Source organism: Misgurnus anguillicaudatus, chromosome 3 (genome assembly GCF_027580225.2).
Source record: "Misgurnus anguillicaudatus chromosome 3, ASM2758022v2, whole genome shotgun sequence".
Taxonomy (NCBI): domain Eukaryota; kingdom Metazoa; phylum Chordata; class Actinopteri; order Cypriniformes; family Cobitidae; genus Misgurnus; species Misgurnus anguillicaudatus.
The window spans coordinates 40,859,278-40,880,916 of record NC_073339.2 but is presented as its reverse complement, the minus strand read 5'-3'; the positions used below and the strand labels follow the sequence as shown (position 1 = coordinate 40,880,916).

At 38.1% G+C, this 21,639-nt stretch overlaps 2 protein-coding genes across 4 annotated transcripts in view; one reads left to right on the top strand and one right to left on the bottom strand.

Moving 5' to 3' along the window:
• Positions 1–842: 842 nt before the first annotated feature.
• Positions 843–9,329, top strand: syngr3b (synaptogyrin 3b). Its single transcript, XM_055205981.2, has 4 exons — positions 843–1,045; positions 2,111–2,345; positions 6,152–6,297; positions 7,463–9,329. The coding sequence occupies exons 1-4, from the start codon at positions 944–946 to the stop codon at positions 7,679–7,681; spliced, it is 702 nt and encodes a 233-aa protein (XP_055061956.1). The 5' UTR covers positions 843–943; the 3' UTR covers positions 7,682–9,329.
• Positions 9,330–12,915: 3,586 nt separating this feature from the next.
• cacna1hb (calcium channel, voltage-dependent, T type, alpha 1H subunit b) overlaps positions 12,916–21,639 on the bottom strand; it is a 138,339-nt gene continuing 129,615 nt past the window's right edge. For all 3 annotated transcript variants that reach the window (XM_055205977.2, XM_055205976.2, XM_055205979.2), the window contains 5 exons: positions 21,269–21,390; positions 20,777–21,073; positions 20,355–20,511; positions 20,093–20,253; positions 12,916–16,801 (listed from right to left, as the gene is read on the bottom strand). In XM_055205977.2, the coding sequence (XP_055061952.2) occupies positions 15,794–16,801; positions 20,093–20,253; positions 20,355–20,511; positions 20,777–21,073; positions 21,269–21,390 (1,745 nt within the window). In that variant the 3' untranslated portion in view covers positions 12,916–15,793. The remainder of the gene's footprint in view (positions 16,802–20,092; positions 20,254–20,354; positions 20,512–20,776; positions 21,074–21,268; positions 21,391–21,639) is intronic.

The window sequence follows — 21,639 nt, the reverse complement described above, 5'->3', positions numbered from 1 at the left end:
TTTATAAATGAATGGGAAGCCCCATCCAACATCTCCATCCACTCACCCACAGTCTGTGAAGAGAAAGTCCATCTTCTTATCCTTCCTTGTGGTAATAAATTATGTTTTAGTCCAGTCTTACATTTGTAGATTCTTCAGTAGGCTACTTTGGACAGTTATTTTGCTTAATGACTCCTCACTCAGTAGACTTAATAACGGCAACGCATTAAGCTAAAGTCACTAAAGTTATTTTTGCAAGTTTATGCTAAATAAGGCTAATTTTTTACCTTTACAAGACGTACGTTTGCCGTTTGGGGACAAATTTTGGACGGAGGCAAATGACGTTGCGTAATCTGAATATCTTGCCTGATTGGTCAGTTTACCAACAAGCAGACCTAGGTGTGTTCGACTTCATGCGGCGCTGCGCAGATTGTTCGGCCTGTGACATAGAACTACCGCGAGAGCGATTCAAAAGAACAGTTTTTGGGTTGCTCTCGCGGTACTTTGATGTCTGCGCAGCGTCGAATCACAGACGTATGCACCGGATAAAGTCAAACACACCTTTTATTAAACAAGAGGTGCAGTAAGACTACATTAATCAAACGTTAGGCACATTATGAGGCAACTAGATTAGAATAACAGTTTTGTTCGTTCTGAATAAAGTTTTGAGTGCCATCAGCCTCTGACAGACCGCAACTGCTTTTTAGCCCATATTGTATTTTAAATAAAAAAGCTTAAAAAGCACGATAATTGGCGATATGTTTTGAATTTTTTTTTTATCTATCCATGAGGACCAACTGGTTTCTTTGCAGCATGCTGTCCCTGTCAGACACGCGCACGAGCTCAGTTGTGGCAGTCCGCAACCGGCGCTTGCTTGCTGATGGGTGAGCAAGGCAGTCTCTCGTGAGCGCGCCTACCTTCCCTGTTCCGCAGAATCGCGGAAGCGCGCTACACGGCCGTCAGGATGGATGAAGTGGGCTCGTTCGGAGCCGGGCGAGCCGGTTCGGCCTTCGACCTCATCGCATTTGTCAAACGGCCCCAGACTATCCTAAGAGTTCTAGCATGGGTAAGAAGATCAGCATCCTTTTATGATTTGTGATTCACAGAATCATGTGTATCTCCATATCAGTTACACATTTCTAACGGTTATTTTAATGATTTTGATTGGTTGCATTTAAATTTAGCATCATGTATTTTTCTTTGAATGTTTTATATTTTACGGAGGTCTCTAAATATGTATTTAATGTTATAATATGGTATTTCGTCGCACGGACAGGTCAGATGTTGCTGTGGTTATGACGCACGCAATGCGTCTTTACGCAGCTTTAAAGCTGGTTTTGACCTAACGTTATTGATTGCAGTATTTATTACTTCAAGTTTTAGGCATACTATAGTTTATATGGGTTTTTATGAGACGTTTTACTACTGTAAAATAATAGGCTACATAAGAAATAATTTCTTTTAAACACTAACGAAATCAAACTGATATGTTCTTTATTTATTAATTTTCTTTCATTTTTCTTTTATTCTTTTTGTACCGTGGTTATTGTAGAAAGTAACTATGGTAACTGCATTAGCCAGAAACTACCATATTTCTGTCAAGGGGTGAGGCCTTACTCTGTGATGATAATAACTTAAAAGATATATAGATATATATAGATGGATAGATGCTTTATCCAGCCGATCAATAATCACAGCAGCTGTATCTGTTTCTATGGCGACTGTGCATGTGATGTATGCATTTATACAGAGTTGCTTTGCCACAAATAGCACATTCATGGTACCTAAGCATTGCTACAGATTTTTTTACTGCTACTCAAACAAAAACAGACTTTGGCAGCGTTTGGATAGGCGTGGTGTGTGTATTGATGCATTAGTGTGAATTAGCCACATTTTCTCTGTCAGGTGTAAATGAAATTGCTTTAAGGCATATGCTGCTAGGCATCAATAAAGAATTATGAGTCACTTCCATTTACAGTATCATGTATAATCTATAAGACAAGAAAAGGCTTTTCTAGTATACCCTACCATGGTACTGATAGTAATGTGCCAAATTTTTCCAATCCATTTTTCAAAACTGTTTGTGTCCACAAATGATAACTCGTCTCTTTTCTTTCTTTCCGCTCTCCAGATCTTCTCCATGGTGGTCTTTGCATCTATAATAAACGAAGGCTATGTGAATATGGGCAGCGAGCGACTGCACTGTGTCTTTAATAAGAACACAGACGCCTGTAACTATGGCATCACAATAGGAATCGTGGCTTTCATAGCCAGTGTCTTGTTACTGGCCTTGGATGTCTATTTCCCCCAAATCAGCAGTGTTAAAGACAGAAAGCGAGCAGTGCTGTTGGAAGTGGTCTTTTCAGGTAAAACGCACACTAGCATCTATACAGTAGCACCTATAGTATTGGTCAAAATAAATATCACAGAACCATTTACATTAATTATCTAATAATTACAAGGCAAAATGCAGAAATGATTATTGGGGCCAGAAAGCCTAAAAAACAAACCTACATTATTACAAGCTGTTTGGAAGGGTTTCAGGGAGAAAAAGACTGAGAAATATTATCGTGGCAAAATTTAAAGTCCCCCATGTGTTGAAAACAGGTTTTTATTGTTTATATGATTTTATGTCTATGTTTTTAATGTGCTTCAAGACAAACAAATTCATAATTCAACACCATTGCTGAGCATTTTCTCTATAAAATTGGCCACAATCTCATTCGCAGGTTGAAACAGCCGAATGCAGCATCTATGTGGTGCAAAAGAGTGGTGGCATGGACTAATTTGCATATTCATATCAATAGGCTGAGCTGTGCAATTAAGTTAGGCTAATTTGCATATTAATAATTCCATGTATATTAAATGAGACAAGGGTGTTATATTCAAGCTGTTTTAAAGGTAAAACTTTTATTTATGCTATGATGATGCGCAAAGATGAGTTTTAAGTGATACACTTATTCACAGGGGGGGACTTTAAATAAACTTTTAAAATGTTTCCTTATTCTGTTTTTCTTCAATCAAAGTTTTTTTTGTGATTTTTGTCAACAATGCATATTTATTTCTGCGATCTCCTGAGCTATAAAGGTCAAGTAGCTTATTGTATGGGAGTCATGCGTGCATCTATTCAGGTTTAGCACCCACTGTCTAATTTCTATTTTAGCACTTTCTCAGTTTGCAATGAGTTCCATACAAGATCCTAAATATTTATAGGCATTGATGACTCATCAAAGGTCCTAATCATTTATTAGTATTCATTAGGGTTTGCTTTTATGTTAATTAATTTATGTTGGTATATGATGAGTCATACACAGAGGGGTATTAAATTTTTGTAGTTTCTTTGAAGATGTCTTCATGAAGGAGTGAGAAATGTACTGGGAGTGTGAATGTGCTCATAGCCACAATGAACTAAATATACTTTCAAACATAAAATGGCTGCAGTTAACAAGGTGCTGTAAAAGTGTTTAAAATTAAAACGCATAGCTAAATTTTTTGTCAGTATTTCTGCATATAATATCATATATATAAATGATGGGGGGGGGGCAAATTGGTTATTATTTCAACACATTCGCACAAATGTTTTAACATGTTAGGTTTTGAATAAGATATATAAGAACTCAGATGCAAAATTTTCTAAGTGCTTCTGACCGCAAATAAAAAATATATTGTACCCGACCCACTTCCTGGCCCGCATTTTTTTTAAAGTAGTAATTCAAATAGTTAATTGGCATCTTTATTTCAAACGACCTGAGAGACAATGACCCGAATATCATTAAAAATATTTTTGGATGACTTGTAACTGCGGGTGATTTTTTTTTTTGTATTACACTCTTAATGTATTCTGCCAACAAAACAGTATTTCTGAATCACTTGATGCCGGAATTAAGCCGATTTGAAGCTAAAGTATTTGATGAACGTATTATACGTGCCGAGAGCTTTAAGGTAATATCATTATCTCATATTTGACAGAGGGGGCGTTTAGCAGCTTTTGCATCTGAGCTCTGTTCCAGTACTTTTGATCTCTATTATTTTATATATTTATGTGACTTTGATCCAACAGTTGGCTTGTATTAGTGTTATCTTTACTAGGTCTAGAGATGTGGAGCTGGGCAACAATAAACTCCACCCAGTGGGTCCCGATAGGTGGGGCTAGACTAATTAAAACCTGCCGACTAGGTACTGCTTCACCCCCAGGTCTAGAGAGGTGGAGTTGAAGTAGGTCAAGCACCACCCAATAGATCCAGAGTGGTGGAGCTGGGCTAGATCAAACCACCCACTAGATAAAGCCCCAGATTTGATCTTGCTTCACTCCCAAGTCTAGAGAGGAGGAGCTGGAGTAGGTCAACCCCTCACCCACTAGGTCCAAAGAGTTAAAGCTAGACTAGTAAAAGCCACACCCACTTGGTCCAGACTAGGTCATGCTCCACCCCCAAGTCCAGTAAGGTGGAGCTTGGCAAGATCAAACTCTACTCACTGGGTTGCGATAGGTGGGGCTAGACTAGTTAATGCCCCAATGACTAGGTACTGCTTCACCCCCAAGTATAGAGAGGTGGAGCTGGAGTTGGTCAAACACCACCCAATCCGCCCAGAGAGGTGTAGCTGGGCTAGATCATCCCCCCCACTAGATAAAGCCCCACCGATTTAGTCATGCTTTACCCCAAAGTCTAGAGAGGTGGAGCTGGAGCGGGTCAAGCACCACCCAATAGGTCCAGAGTGGTGGAGCTGGGCTAGATCAAACCACCCACTAGATAAAGCCCCAGATTTGATCTTGCTTCACCCCCAAGTCTAGAGAGGAGGAGCTGGAGTAGGTCAACCCCTCACCCACTAGGTCCAAAGAGTTAAAGCTAGACTAGTAAAAGCCACACCCACTTGGTCCAGACTAGGTCATGCTCCACCCCCAAGTCCAGTAAGGTGGAGCTTGGCAAGATCAAACTCTACGCACGGGGGCGCGAGAGGTGGGGCTAGACTAGTTCATGCCCTACTGACTAGGTACTGCTTCACCCCCAAGTATAGAGAGGTGGAGCTGGAGTGGGTCAAACACCACCCAATCAGCCCAGAGAGGTGGAGCTGGGCTAGATCATCCCCCCCACTAGATAAAGCCCCACCGATTTAGTCATGCTTTACCCCAAAGTCTAGAGAGGTGGAGTTGAAGTAGGTCAAGCACCACCCAATAGGTCCAGAGTGGTGGAGCTGGGCTAGATCAAACCACCCACTAGATAAAGCCCCAGATTTGATCTTGCTTCACCCCCAAGTCTAGAGAGGAGGAGCTGGAGTAGGTCAACCCCTCACCCACTAGGTCCAAAGAGGGGTAAAGCTAGACTAGTAAAAGCCACACCCACTTGGTCCAGACTAGGTCATGCTCCACCCCCAAGTCCAGTAAGGTGGAGCTTGGCAAGATCAAACTCTACTCAATGGGTCGCAATAGGTGGGGCTAGACTAGTTAATGCCCCAATGACTAGGTACTGCTTCACCCCCAAGTATAGAGAGGTGGAGCTGGAGTTTGTCAAACACCACCCAATCAGCCCAGAGAGGTGGATCTGGGCTAGATCATCCCCCCCACTAGATAAAGCCGCACCAATTTAGTCATGCTTTACCCCAAAGTCTAAAGAGGTGGAGCTGGAGTGGGTCAAGCACCGCCCAATAGGTCCAGAGTGGTGGAGCTGGGCTAGATCAAACCCCCACCAGATAGATCCCCACCCACTATGCTCTACCCTCAAGTCCAGAAAGGTGGAGCTGGACTAAGTCAAAACCAGCCCACTAGGTCCAGAGAGGTGGGTCTGGACTTGTTATAGCCCCACCCAGAAGGTCATGATTCACCCCCAAGTACAGAGAGTGTCAGCTGGAATAGGTTAAAGGCGGAGTCCACGATGTTTGAAAAACGCTTTGGAAAAGGAGACGGGCCGACTACCAAAACACACTTATAGCCAATCAAATCAAATCAAATGCCGGGTTGCGTATGTGTGGGGCGGGTCTATCAACAGAAGGTCCAGATTCTATTGGGGTAGGGGCGTGTTTGTTTAGGTGATTTCAAATATCAACATTGGCTTTCAAACATCATGGACTCCGCCTTTAAGCCACACCCATCGGGCCCAAAGAGGTGGAGTTAGATCTGATTTAAGTTATAATTGCATGTTAAAGAATCTTTCTAACACTTTCTAATCTCTTATCTCAGGATTCTGGACATTCCTGTGGTTTGTGGGATTTTGCTTTCTGGCCAATCAGTGGAGCCATACGTCCCCTAAGGAGTTGCCACTGGAGCAAGCGTCAGACGCAGCCCGGGCAGCTATTGCCTTTTCTTTCTTCTCTATTCTTACCTGGGTAAGAAACCACACTGCTCTCCACACCCATCCACACATGCTCATAATTACATTCACATTTGATTTGATGTTGGTGTTTGTGTTTTAGGCCTACCTGTGTCTATTTGCAATGCACAGGTTTAAGAACATTTCCTTTGTGGAGGATAAACAGGCGCTTTTGTCCAAACCACATAACAGCCTCTCAGTAGTATAGATTTCCTATACTAGTTTCAAGTAAATACTAAACTGCACTGGTCTGTTTTGACAGGAAATTAAAGGAATGGTCTACTCATTTTCAATATTAAAATATGTTATTGCCTTGGCTGGGAGTTGTTGGTGCATCCCTCTGTCGTCTGTGTGCGTGCACGTAAGCGCTGGAGCGCGCTGCGACGCTTCGGTAGCATTTAGCTTAGCCCCATTCATTCAATGGTACCAATCAGATATAAAGTTAGAAGTGACCAAACACATCAACGTTTTTCCTATTTAAGACGAGTAGTTATACGAGCAAGTTTGGTGGTACAAAATAAAACGTAGCGCTTTTCTAAGCAGATTTAAAAGAGGAACTATATTGTATGGCGTAATAGCACTTTTGGGAGTACTTCGACTCGCCTGAAAAGTCAGCTCCCCTTCTCCCTCTCATAATGGGAGAGGGAGGGTGTTACTGCGCCGAGTCGAAGTACTCCCATAAGTGCTATTACGCCATACAATATAGTTCCTCTTTTAAATCCGCTTAGAAAAGCGCTACATTTTATTTTGTACCACCAAACTTGCTCGTATAACTACTCGTCTTAAATAGAAAAAACGGTGATGTGTTTGGTCACTTCTAACTTTATCTCTAAATGGTACCATTGAATGAATGGGGCTAAGCTAAATGCTACTGAAGCGTCGCAGCGCGCTCCAGCGCTTACGTGCACGCACACAGATGATAAGAGGGATGTATCAACAATTCTTAGTTAAGGTAATAACATATTTTAATATTGAAAATTAGTAGACTATTCCTTTAAAATAGGGAATGGCAATACAGTTTGTGCATGCTACAGTCTTCATTGGGTCTTTCTTTTGGTCATTCGTTTGCTTAACTCAAGGATTTCCACTAACTCTAGCTACTTTACTTGATACTTAAACCTAATTGTTTTCCTAACATGTTAACCTCACTAACACACCATAATCCTGGTTGTTCTAACTAGGCGGGCCTCACTGTGTGCGCCATTCAGAGGTTCCTGCTCGGTACTGACATGACCCTGTTTACCATCGAGCCTGTGGCCAGCCAGTCTCCTAAACAGCCGTACCCATCCAATGACATGATTGGCCAGACGACTATCCCCGTCAACGCCTACCAGAGTCCACCGCTCATCGAAACCATGGAGACCCGCCCTCCTGACTACAAGATTCCACCCGCGTTTTAATCCACAGCCAATCAGAAGGCAAAGAATATACAGCAGACACGCTGAGGGACATAAACTGCTGTTTATGTTAGCTAAACGTATTGTGACGTACCACATTTTAGCAATGGGGTGGAGATGCTGTTCACCTCTGTAGTGTGCACTTATAATACAGAATTAAATGATGATGCAGTCTCAGTAACTCGAGCTAAACTGATCATTACCTACCCAAAGGTTTTACATTGACAGTAAAGATCAAATAATCACCATGTGCTATTTATTTAGCAAGACATATTTATTCCTATTTATTCCAAAATTTTAAAAGTGCACTAAGTAATTTTTCATTTACATTACTCTGGCTGATACAAAAATTTTTGATTTTACATGTATCGGCTGAATGCAGAATCACTCAAAAAATGCCCAGCATTCGGTCAAAAAGAGACGAGCCCAGCCTGCTGGGTTGTATTTTAACCCATGCTGGGTTGTTTTAACCCAAGTTTGGGTCAAATATAAAATATTTCTGGGCTCGTCCCTTTTTGACTGCATGCTGGTTTAAAAATAACACAGCATTTTTTCGAGTTTGCAATAGTAAAAATGGGATGAATGTAGAAATGCTCCATTGGTGGCTGAATCTGTCAGTCATGATTATTTTTTCCACAAAAGAAATTGGAAAATATAATAAAATTCACAAATATCTAGCAGTATTTAGCTGGTCATGCGATCTCAACACTAAAAAATGCTGGGTGATTTTCAACCCAGCGTTGGGTCAATAAAGGACACCCCAGCCCCTTGGGTTGTAATTTAACCTATGCTGAGTTGTTTTAACCCATTGTTCGGTCAGATATAACATTTTCTGGGTTAATTTTTTTTAAGTGAACAGGTTAGCCATCAATGATAGATTTATGTATGGATTTATGTTCTGTAATATGACTGGAATCTTATGTAGGATTTTTCCCGGGCTAAAACTTTATTCCAAGGAAAAATTACTTAGTGCTCTACATATCAAGTATAACAAAGACAACATTTATTGATTAGTGCTTTTAGTTTTTTATTAGCAGTTATTTTTGTTTCTCAATGAATATCAAGTAATACACTACAACATTTTGGTATAGCTGACCAACAACAGTATCTGTAGCATCACATGTTATGATTAAGTTGTCATTTGTGTCCAGATCTGTTTCTGTTAAGAGCATTTTCACCTTTTTGTGTTTCAAAGCAAATGGTGTTATAATGGGGGAAGTGAAATGGTAAGGAAATTAAAGTGTCTCGGATTCAATGAAGACATTCCAGATGAAAAGATGAGATAATTTGGAGATGATGGCACCAGATTGTTTACTACTGTACATCTGTATATGTGCTGTATGTGGGTTTACACTGTAAAAGGTGAACTTAAAAATACCTTCATTAATAGTTTTTTCAACTTAAAATTTTACTTTAGGTGAAAGTTGAATAGACTTAATTTTTTTAGGTGGTACCAATTAAAGTAACATTTTAAGTTGAACCAACTTTTCACTTTTTATAGTGAACTCTAATGAAGACTAACTGCATAGTATGCTACAAAGACACTGAAGTATAGAGGCCATTATTATATTTTATTAATGGAAGAGGTTAAAAGTGTTTATCAGAGTTTTTGGAATGAGGTCCTTAATAAATATAGATGAACCAGAATGAATGCCATGACTGTGTGCCCTAATTCACAAATGTTTTTCCAAGTCACATCATCCCACCAGATTTACTGAAATCCATAAAATAAAAAGACTAAGGGGCGGTTTCTAGGACAGGGTTAAGATTAATCCAGGACTATGTTATATTAGTTAGATTAAAGTAGTTTTTTACAAACAAACCTTACAAATAACACTTGGGGTGGATTAGTACAAGGCATTTTTAAATTAAAGCAGCTCAAATATGCATTTTAGGATAAGCGCTGTCCGCAAAACCATCCCTATGTAAACCTGTCACAATGTAAGGAATGGGGCAGCCCCAACATTGTAAAAAAATTATCAAATTCCTGAAGCTAAAACTTGGACGAAATGTTTAAAACATGATAAAATAAATCCAGATCTAATGCTATGTGCTTACAATTACCTTGTAAGAAAAATAGCTGTGTTAACAAAATAAAGGGGACAATATAGTCTGGTTGCTGTACAGTGTATTCTGTTACCAGACAATGGCACAGAAGTTTTATGGTGTTTTCATTGGTTATCATTTGGGTAATTGGTAAACAGTTTATTGTTTTAAGTTTGCTATTAACTTTGATACTCACTATTCCAAGTAAAGTCTGCACAGGGTGACTAATGCAAAATGTATGTGTTACAAAAAAGTAATATTTAGCACCCCCCCCCCCCTCCATTACTAAACGGAGCATTCCATTCAATTGTGACAAGCAAAAAAATAACATTTTTTTTACATTTTCTAATATGGGAAGACAAGTACATAATCTCATTTTATTATTCATTTTACACAAACTAATGTGAGAAAATAATTCAAAACAGTACACATTTGGTCCCAACTGCACAGTTAAAAATGCAGCATTTTTGTCAAATCAACAATATTTTTAGGTTACTTTTACTTATACAAAGACAATTCCCGCACACTATCTGCTTGCTGAACAAAATTTGTTTAATGAAAGTTGTGTTGCAACGTTTCGAACAACGTTGCAACGCAACTTTCATTAAACAAATTTTGTTCAGCAAGCAGATAGTGTGCGGGAATTGTCTTTGTATATTTTGAGACTTTTTGTCGTCTTATCCTACGCACCTATCTATTGACTTCAGGTGTGCGACGCTAATTTGTTTAGGTTACTTTTACTTTAACAAATTAAGTTAAACAATTTCAACTTGTTTTTATAAGTTATGTCAACATATCACAGGTTAAATATTAAAAAAGTAGGTTTAATGCAAAATGCAAATGACTTTACTTTTCTTACTTCATGCTGCATTTTTTTGCAGTAGCACCTTGTGAAGGCTAAATTTGCATGTTCTAATAAGAGAAATAGGCTACGTCAATTGGTAATACTTAAAAAATGTAAGCTTTTTCAACTTACATTTTCTCACTTTAAGTAAAAAATTTAACGTGAACTTTTTAAAAAGAATTAAAAAGAACTTATTGAATTTTAAAAATATGTATTAAAAATTGAAGTATTTGTTTAAGTTAATCCAACTTTAACTTTTTTACAATGAACTGCATATTCACTTTACAAACGTTTGGTATTTTACCCCAACATTTTTATGCATCTATATGTTTACATATTCTGCATTTTTAAATAAAATTGTATGTTTTATGTATGTATTTTAATTGCTAGAAACTAGCAAAATCACATAAATCAGGGTTTCAAATTGCATTTAGGGTTTAACTACAAACTTTATATAAAATAATAATGACAAAAACAACTTAAATGTTTAAAGTTACGCATCTGATTTTTAATAAATCGGGACAAATTTTTGGACAAATTTTGAATCCCAGCCCTGTCTGAATAACAAACAAATCATTCAGTACTATTCGTCCTTTCAAAAAAAGACAGACAGCAAAATAGCGATCTTTATAAATAGTTAACAGTGTATCTTCCTCATACCTTTTTAACATGATGTCCTAATGTATTTTTGCAGTCTCACCCCATGTCGTCAATATTTGACGACACTTGACCATTCGTCAATATGTGACGCGGAGGGTATACCTTTCGCGTCATTTTTTGACGAACTGGGGACTTCAATACTACCATTTTCGCGTCGGTTTAGGGTTATGAGATTTACATAATGACATCCCTACCCAAACCTAACTCTACCCCAACGCCAGGTGACAACTGTTTCTAACCCCAACGCCAGGTGACAACTGTTTATTTCGCGTACACTGTTTAATTTCGCGTACACTGTTTAATTTTGCGTAATCTAACCCTAAACCGACGCGAAAATGGTAAGAAAATAGGAGAAGAGAATGCAACGGACGTAATAGTATTGAAGTCCCCAATTCGTCAAAAAATGACGCGAAAGGTAACCCTCCGCGTCACATATTGACGAATGGTCAAGTGTCGTCACATGGGGTGAGACTGTGTTAATTTTTGCAATGCTCATTCGATGTCCTCTTTCATTGATCTGTATTACACAACACCCGACTCTGTTTTACACTTTATATGAACCAGGCAACACACAGTTCTGAATTCAGTTTAAAAGAGAATCGCATCAAAGCTTGTGTTTTCATTAAGACTTCATTAGATAATTCATCTCACACATTATATCACACTGCAAAAATAACATAACACACTTTTCAAATATCCACTCGTTTATAGCAGCCCTTGGTTTTCCCCAAAATCCTCAATTACACTTCAAATAATTCAAATACAGCCTTTATAATGATAAACACATAAACATGTTTCCTCTGAATGAGTAGACAAAAAGTAAGTTAATACAAGTGCTTTTCACCATGGTTATTTTTAATATAATCTTGGGTTGTCTTAGAAACAACACAAATTGTGTGCTTCCATTGATGTGACGCAGATAATTCATTGTTTGCTATAGCCACACAAACTAAAATAAGGCAGACTAACATAAAAGCAGTGATCTGAACATTAGGAAAATATGTGAAAAGCATTTGCTTAAAAGGTTTTCTATTTTCAACCAAAGATGCCTTTATATGTGCTTCATGACTGTTGAAATACTAAAAGTCTAAAGTGTGATGATAATATAGTTTCAGGAAATAAGTTTTATGGTAATTGTTCATGGGCAGTCAACTGAAGGACTAAACACATTTAATCGGTCATACATTAACAGGAGGGTTAGCATTCATGCTAGCTCATCTCTTTGGAAGCTTTTGTGCTTGCGCATTAAACAGAAACACTTAGAAGACACCGATCAAAAGTGCTTGAAACTGTTTACATTTTAAAGACATTTTAAAGTTTACAGTTGAAAGAATGAAAGAAATATGCCACTGTCATGATGTTAAGACACGAACATTAAAATAATATTTGTGACCCTGGCCACAAAACCTGTATCAAGTAACACGGGTATATTTGTAGCAATAGCCAAAAATACAGTGTATGGGTCAAAATTATCTATTTTTCTTTTATGTGAAATATTATTAGGGTATTATGTAAAGATCATATTCTATGAAGAAAGTTTTCCTACCGTAAATATATCAAAATGTTGCTTTTGTGAGTGGATGCAGTGCTAAGGACTTTATTTAGACAAATTTAATAAATAATATTAAATAATTAATATATTTAATATATTTATCTTTTTTGCACCCTCAGATTCCAGATGAAAAAAACCGTATGACTGGTTTTGTGGTCTAAGGTCACAATAATACAAGTTAATCTCTTTTGACAGCATCTGCGACTGTAATTCACTTACAGTGGAAGTATATGGGGCAAGGCAGTCAAGAGGATTTTAAAGTGCACCTATTTTATACAACGTTTGTGTATTTGCTATAATACAATGTGTTCGCGTGGTTTATGGTTAAAAACTTTAAAAATTATTTTTCACATACCGTACATTTTCTTCAGATATCCTGCCTTCTTCAAACGCATTGATTTGTGTTCGAATTGAGGGGTCTAGAGGGGTCCCGGACCTCCTATAAACTTTGAGGGACCCCCCTATAAAGCACAAAAATATAAATTAAGGGGGTCCCCTGGTTTTCATTCAAATTTAAAAACTATATTAGAAATCAGATCTTTGTGTTGGTCTAATAAATTTCACTTTATTTATTATGACTCAACTTGTATACTTAAATGTTCTGATTTCTTTGTATGAATTCAATATTTGGCTTGATGATTACATCTGGTGGAAATTTTGTGTCAATAGCCCACTTAGAAATCCCCTTCCTGATAAAAATGCTGATGCGTTAAATACTTATTTTCCCCGCTGTAAATGTGTATTGGCAGTGTGTGAACACAAAGACCTTACAATTAATCCACCCTCTTCTTTGTTTTTAATCCCTACAAACCACAGCAATCTCATTAGACATGCTGTTTTGATTCTCTTGTTAATGTGATGTCACACTGATATAGCCCGCCCACGACCACTGACTGACTGGTTAATTTGACCTATAATATGGCTAAAGATACTGTTGTCTCAGATTGTAATCTATCTTTAACGTGATCTATTTTTAACCAAATGCACTCACTGTCTGTTTATAAGGGAGTGAGGAGCTGTAGCTCATTTACATTTAAAGGTACACACATGAAAAGGTATACACATTTTTTTGCTCCCACCCAAAAAGGGGCATTTTGGACATGCTATAACAAATGATCTGTGGGGTAAAATTTTTTGCTCGATTAAAAAAAAACTAACACAGAGGTATCATCTGTGCTAATCGACAGTATGCCAGAGTTATCAATGGAGCTTAGCTTGTATTAGACCTAGAACATTTGACTTTATTCCCTCCTGAAGGCCAACAGGATGAAAACTCGAACCCTTTTACAAAAATATCACATGCCACACATATGTACATAATCCGTTCATTCATTCAGCTACACCATCTGCATTATTCCCATGCATATGTTTTTAGCTAAAAGATTTCTATAAATATTCTATACTTTGTAAGACAACAGGGTGTTACAGGTATGACTTTATTGTGAATCAGTTATATGACATAAGGGAACTGGAAAATACAGCACACCCGATACAGTATATAACCCACATGTTCTGTTAAGATTGCCTGTTAAGACAACTTCTGATAAGTTGGGTAATAGACATTTTAAAATGAAGTAAATAAAATCACTTCAAATTGGTTTGATATATTCCTCTGAAATGTGAATTATATCCAGTATAGTAACATTCCTTTGGTTTGGGCTCAAATCAACCCTATAGCAAAAACAGAATTAAAATGTACAATAAAACAATTCAAAATACCTCTGCTTTAGCATGTACACCAATCTGAAAATTTGAAAACATGCATATGTGAATGTGAATGTCTTAAATCAGTTCTCATATGATTCAGAAAAAGTGATGATACATAAAATATCTCTATATTTACTCACCTGTCATTTCAAGCATTGTTTTTTACCATCTTCTTAGTCTTTTCATGTCCAATTCCAAAAAGAGATCAACAGACCTGATCACTACATTTCTGTGTCCATACCGATATTTAATCATTTAGAATGACATCTACTGATAGCGATACATACCGATAGTTTTGCTTTTAAGTCCTTGAAACATATTTAAAATTTGTATTATCTGTACTGATCATCAAATGTTTTTCCGTTGTCCAATATTTAAATAGCTTTAATCTGCCGATACGGATAATAGGCAGATATATTGGTGCATTCTTAAAGGGGACATTTCACAAGACTTTTTTTAAGATCTAAAATAAATTTTTGGTGTCCTCAAAGTACATATGTAAAGTTTTAGCTCAAAATACCATATAGATAATTTATTATAGCATGTTAAAATGGCCACTTTATAGGTGTGAGGGTCTTTTTAAAAGCAAATGAGCGGATGAAATGCAAATATTGATCACCATAATGATCAATGTTTGCTGTAAATTATTTTCATTCTCTCTTTCGCTCTCTTTTTCTGCACTTAATGGCAGTGCCGTGGTTGGATAGTGCAGATTATGGGGTGTAATTATTATAATAAGATCCCCTTCTGACATCACAAGAGGAGCCAAATTTCAATGACCTATTTTTTCCTGCTTGCAGAGAATGGTTTACCAAAACTAAGTTACTGGGTTGATCTTTTCACATTTTCTAGCTTGATAGAAGCACTAAAGACCCAGTTATAGCACTTAAACATGGAAAAAGTCAGATTTTCATGATATGTCGCCTTTAATAAATAACAACAGCATAAAAAGGTGGTGCAACATGATGCCAGATTTATATTATTATTCGTTTTTTGAACCATTTCTATAAACGAGGTCTTCTTCCAGACCCCAAACAGAACATGAGGGGTAAAATCGCACTGTAATGTGCAGTAATTGTATATCATGATTGGAACGAGGATTCAAAGAGGATTGATGTCACATAAAACTTCACAATATCAATGTCTGTAATGAATACTACTAAAAGTCTGAAAACCCTAATCAATATGATCAGGCAAAAAAAGACAAGTTCCAATCAGAAACACATTGCATACTGCGACCGACACCACCTTGAAATGCTTCGCGAAGAGGCGGACGCATAAGTACGGTAACTTCCTGTACGGTTGCCTAGGCAACTGAATCGTCATTTCCTGGATCCCTAGTGCTGGCCATTCTGACCAAGACCTTCTTCCTGAGTGGGCTCTGAGCTTCTCCCGTGGTTCCCGTAAGCCCCGACTGGGCTTCAGGATGGAGGGAGTGCGTTGATTGGTCACTATCTGAAAGCAGTTCCGACAGACTGCTCAAAGAACTTACGTCCGATTGATCGAAAGAGAATTGTGGGAGGGGCAAATGACTCGGCAAATGAGGTTCGTCCTGTGGGAGGGGCTCCGCAAGATCTAACGACTCACGTGGTAACGCCGAGTCAAACGACGGGGTCCGCCTTCGTAAAACTGAGCTGCATTCCTGGCTGACCGTTTGGGATTGAAATTCCGCCTCTGTGGGCGGGTCAATAGAGATGCAGGGTGGGCTCATTTTCTCCTTCTTGGGTATAGGTCCGGGATGTGGTGCCTTTATTGGCTGCTGTTGAAGAATAAGCTCCTCCCCATGCATCGAGTGACGACGGGGAGTGCCAAATTGGGCCGACAAAAAGCCGTTATTTTCCATGCTATTGTATTTTCTTAGACTATAACTACTGGGTTCTTGTAGGCGGGTAACCGCTGAGGTCTGAGATTGGGCATCCGAACAAAAAAGGGATGATGCGTACGGGGAAAGATGCATAGGGGCTCCTTTTTGAAAAGAGTTTACGTCGTCAGAGTCATCCAAACCCTCTGTGTTTGTTTGTGCATTTGCATCCATTACTTCAAGTGCTTGTGTAGATCGGTTCAGGTTTGTAGCCTGGCGGCGCGGGATGCTGCATTGACTGTACACCTGTCTGTTTGTTCGCACGCTCGCCGGTCGATTGCGGAGAGGTGGAGGGGGGGAAGTCTGGGGAGAACAGGGGGCGGACCCACCGGCGAGAGAAATGCTGGGTACTTTAAGTTGAAGATTCTCGCTAGAACAAGGCTTGCTTGGAACTTGTAGGCTGTCTTTGGAACCAGGGATTGCAGAATCGATTGAGTCGCTCTTTATTGCTTGCTGCAGGGAGACAGATAAGATATTATTATAAGCATTAAAAGAAGAACATGAATGTTAAATACATTACAGAGCTTCCTGAAACACATGACTTTGTGAAATGAAACTGACCCAGGTACATTAGACTAACTTATCAAAATCAAGAGATGTACAAAAGTAAGAGTGGCGAAAAGTACTGTCCAACTTTGAACAATAGGCTTTATGCCCAGCTGCACTACTTCCTGAACTTCAGCCAGCTCCTTGTTTCCTGTCTGCCATTATTGGACAAACTGACCAATTCAGGTGTGTCTGATTATTGTTGTTGTGACTACTGAGGTCAGGCACACCTGGATCAATCAGCCCGTCCAACAATGGCAGACAGGAAACAAGGAGCTGGCTGAAGTTCAGGAAGTAGTGCAGCTGGGATTAAAGCCTATTGACATGTTCTCTCTTTATTCAAATATTTGATGATGGTAATCGCACAGTTGATGGTATTCATTCAATTTCATAGTAAGAAAAACAAATACTATGGAAGTCAATGGGTACCGTCAACTGTGTGCTTTTCATCATTTATCAAAATATCTTCTTTTCTGTTTAACAAAATAAGGAAACTCATACAGGTTTAAAAGAACATGAAGGTGAGTACATTTATTTTTGGGTAAATTATCCATTAAAATGCGTATAAAAATTATTAAATGTATGTATACATACATACATACATACATACATACATACATATATATATATATATATATATATATATATATATATATATATATATATATATATATATATATATATATATATATATATATATTTATTTAGACTGTATAGGGCTGTCAAACGATTAATCGCGAGTAATCGCATTCAAAATAAACGTTTTTTTTGCATAATAAATGTGTGTGTATTGTCTATATTTATTATGTACATATAAATACACACATACATGTATATATAGTATAAAATACATAAAAATCTAAATTAATATATATAAACATGTAAATGTTTCTTAAAATGTGTGTGTATTTATATAAACAAAATAATTACACGCGGTCACAAAAGGTCCCCACAAGGTCACAAAAATACTGGTATTCCTATCTTTGTGGGGACAATTGGTCCCCCACAACGTGATAATTACCAGGTACACACACACACACACACACACACACACACACACACACACACACACACACACACACACACACACACACACACACACATTATTTGCATAATTTGTGTGTGTGCACTGTGTGTAATTATTTTATATATACAAATACACACACATTCATGTTTGTGTTTAAGAAATATTTACATGTATATTTATATACATTTCGATATATTTAATATTATAAATATAAATAAAAACATACCTAAATGACATTTTTCTTAAATTCATACATGTATGTGTGTGTTATTTAAGCAATATCGCTCGAGTAGGAGTGTGATATAGCTCTATATCATCACAGCTGTGATTAGGCCAGAGGCACGAGGCCGTAGGCCGAGTGCCGGAGGCAATCACAGCCGTGATGATATGGAGCTGTGTCGCACGACTCCGAGAGCGATATCGCTTTTATACAACAGTTCGACGGCAAACGTTTGAAAAACGAAAACTAGAAAACAACAACGGAGTTATTTTAAAAGCCTCTTTGTTTGAGAACTACTTCTTCCGCCACGGATTTGAGGGCGGCCAGAATGACAGGAAACACTTTCGGCTGCTTTGAAGCTCATAACAACTCAATGGACGGAAAAGCCGTTACTTTATATTACCGTTTTTTTGGTCACAAAGTGTAGTTTTAAGATTAGTTCAGTCGAGAATGTATCTGTATTATATTTAAATCTGCAGTCGATTAGTAAAGATAGCGCCTGTTTGAACGTTTGCTTAGTGAGATTCGGTACGAATGAGAACCAAAGCATGAGCGGAGGTCAGTGTTCACTCGCCCCGCTGACCACCGCCCTCTCTGGGCTACATCTCTGACAGGGATTCCCTGGCTCGTCAAAATGAGATCAAATCAGCAGTATTTGGTGTCATGATCAAACTATTACTTGTTTTTTATTCATATTTAGTGTCTTTTGTGTTGTTATTGTTTTGGCGCGAGGTAAAAGTGAATAAAACTATACTTGTATAACGTTACTATTGCTTTCTCATTTATTCTTAACGCGATACGAGCACTCGATTATTATTATTAAACTTTGTTCTTGTCAGTACTATATAAACTGTTTTTTATAAGTGTCAGAGAGATGTTTTTGCATGCTGCTTATACATATACCAGTGGCGATATCTCATAACATGTTTTAATAGTCACGTCACGATAAAGTAAATGATCAATGTCCACATTTAAAAGCTGCGGTGCTTACCTGCAGTTCCACGGTGTTTTCGCGTTCTGATAAGAGATACTGTAATAGCTTCAGAAAAAAAACGAGTGTTTATATTCCTATTTCCAAGTGTTAATTGTCCACATGATGTGACAAGACATTACCCCCATTATCCAACTTTAACGTAACATCCAAGAGCGCTGATCTTTGACGGAATAATAACTTCCGATTGGGGATTCACAGACTGATTTATGAGCTAGTAAAATAATGAGAAAACAGGGCGTCTGTGTTTTTCCATTCAGAGATGAGCCTGTTTAGGACCTCCATTCACTAGGTGGCGGAATGATACGAAAGGTGAAGCGGTTACAGTGCCGCTATCAGCACAATATCGCATAGCTCTTAGCCAATCAGATTCGAGAACCAGAAAGAACTGATGTATAAATATACATAATGTATACACACACATATATTATGCAAACACAAACTTTTATTTTGTATGCGATTAATTGCAGCTGTCAAAAGATTAATTACGATTAATCACATACACAAAAAAGTGTGCATACTGTATGTGTGTGTATTGTGTGTAAATATTATGTATATAAGAATACACACACACATACATACATGCATGCACGCACGCACACACACATATATACCCTTTTTTTCTTAAATACATACATGAATGTGTGTGTATTTGTATATATAAAATAATTACACACAGTGCACATACATAAAATCTTTTGACATATATGTGATTATAAATACAATTGAATAAAACAATTAAGAGACCATTTCAATAGTCCTTTTCAGTTTTTTTCTAGATTAAAGTAAATATTAATTTTTGTTTTATTCTGTCAACTACCGACAACATTTTTGCCAAATTCTTAATAAAAATCCCAACCTTGTTGGTCATGAGACTCGAACTGGCAATCTGGGGTTACAAGCCTGCTACGACTGTATTTTATTATATTATATAGATTATTGTATCTGTTTATGTGATACCTGTCTGCGCAGGATTCTGACAGCATTGGTGGATCTTCTTGTTCTTTGAGTCAGAAGGTGAGGCGCAGTAACCGAGGCCAAGTTTGTCTGAGACATAGTTCCTGGCACCTCCATCAGCGTAGCATCTTCACAGGGCTGCGTGCCAAGTGACGGAGAAGAGCCTGAGAAAATTATAAATGGCTTTAGTCGAATTCTCTATCTTGATTTGTGTAACTCAATAAAGACTGTATGGGTTTCGTGTGAGTGATTCTTTCCCCATCACCTGGTAAGGCTGAATCTTGTTTGGAAAATCTCTGCTGGATAGACCCGTATTCAGCTTTAACTGGATATAGCATGTAACTGTCATTGGGCAGAGACAGCATCCTGGATATGGATGGCCTTTCTACTGTCAGGAAATTACCATAACTGGGATCTTTGCCCTGAAAACACAAAAAATCCTTATAAATTAAGTGCTTAAAACACACTTGAAGACACTTGAAACCATGTCAAAGATTAAAATTATTGAGTGAAATGAAACGTTGATGCTCCTAATCTCAGTTTTGAAAGACAAGGTCACAAAAATGTACCTTTACGTTGTAGCGGTGCAAATTACAAATATTGAAGTTGTTTCCTGATTCATTATTTACAAGAGTGCAGTGTCCTTAGACATGAAATAATTATAAGGACAGAATAAAGACAGATAACCTGCTCTGATGAAAGAGTCTCCATTTTAAAAGCTGCACCCTCCAACCCAATGGCCCCACCCACAGAGGCGACGCTTTGTCGTCTGCTTCCCCGTAGCTCCTCCTTCAATTCGGCGTCCATCTCCGCCTCTTCACGTGCATCTTTGTTGCTCTCTTCTAAATGTTTCATGAGCACGGCGACCACGACATTTACCAGCACAAACTGGGCCACCAGCACAAACGTCACGAAATAAAGAGGTGACAAAAGTGGCAGATAACTCAGACATTTGTCACTGTTTTTACATTCCCGCAGGGTATCCTAAACACACACACACAAAAGAAACACATGAATTGTGTGAGTTTGGTCGCAAATCAGCTTTGGTTACAGGCATTTCTTGAATTAATTTGAATAACACACACTCTTCATGACAGTTAAAGGCCTCATCCATAAATAAACCTCTCTAGGGTGAGGATTGAGAAAGGATGAGGAGCATTGTCAGGGTTTAAGAATTACCTTCATGATTCCGTTCCAGTTGTCGCCGGTGGAAATGCGAAACAACGTGAGGAAAGCCATGCCGAAGTTTTGAAACGTAGCGTGTCGGCTCAGTCCCTCACATGGGTTCTCGTCAGTGCATTCTGGGATAAATAAAGTTTATTTTAACACCTCAAATGTTAAGTGACCATGAAATACATGTTCATTCATTTTTTTTATTAAAGCTGTCAAAATTAATGCAATATTACGGAGCCCCTAAGGGGAAATGAAGCAAAAATTAAATAAAGTTTAGTATCGCATGCGCACGAGAAACTATTGCGTTTAGTCACATAAAAAGCGAAAGTTTCCCAAATTGAGGTTTGCGAATACCTGGTGGTTCGCAAAGGAATTTC

Coding starts and splice junctions, on each gene's coding strand:
- syngr3b (XM_055205981.2), top strand. CDS start 944: ATGGATGAAGTGGGCTCGTTCGGAGCCGGGCGAGCCGGTTCGGCCTTC. Junction 1,046..2,110: donor TCCTAAGAGTTCTAGCATGG/GTAAGAAGATCA, acceptor TCCGCTCTCCAG/ATCTTCTCCATGGTGGTCTT. Junction 2,346..6,151: donor GTTGGAAGTGGTCTTTTCAG/GTAAAACGCACA, acceptor CTCTTATCTCAG/GATTCTGGACATTCCTGTGG.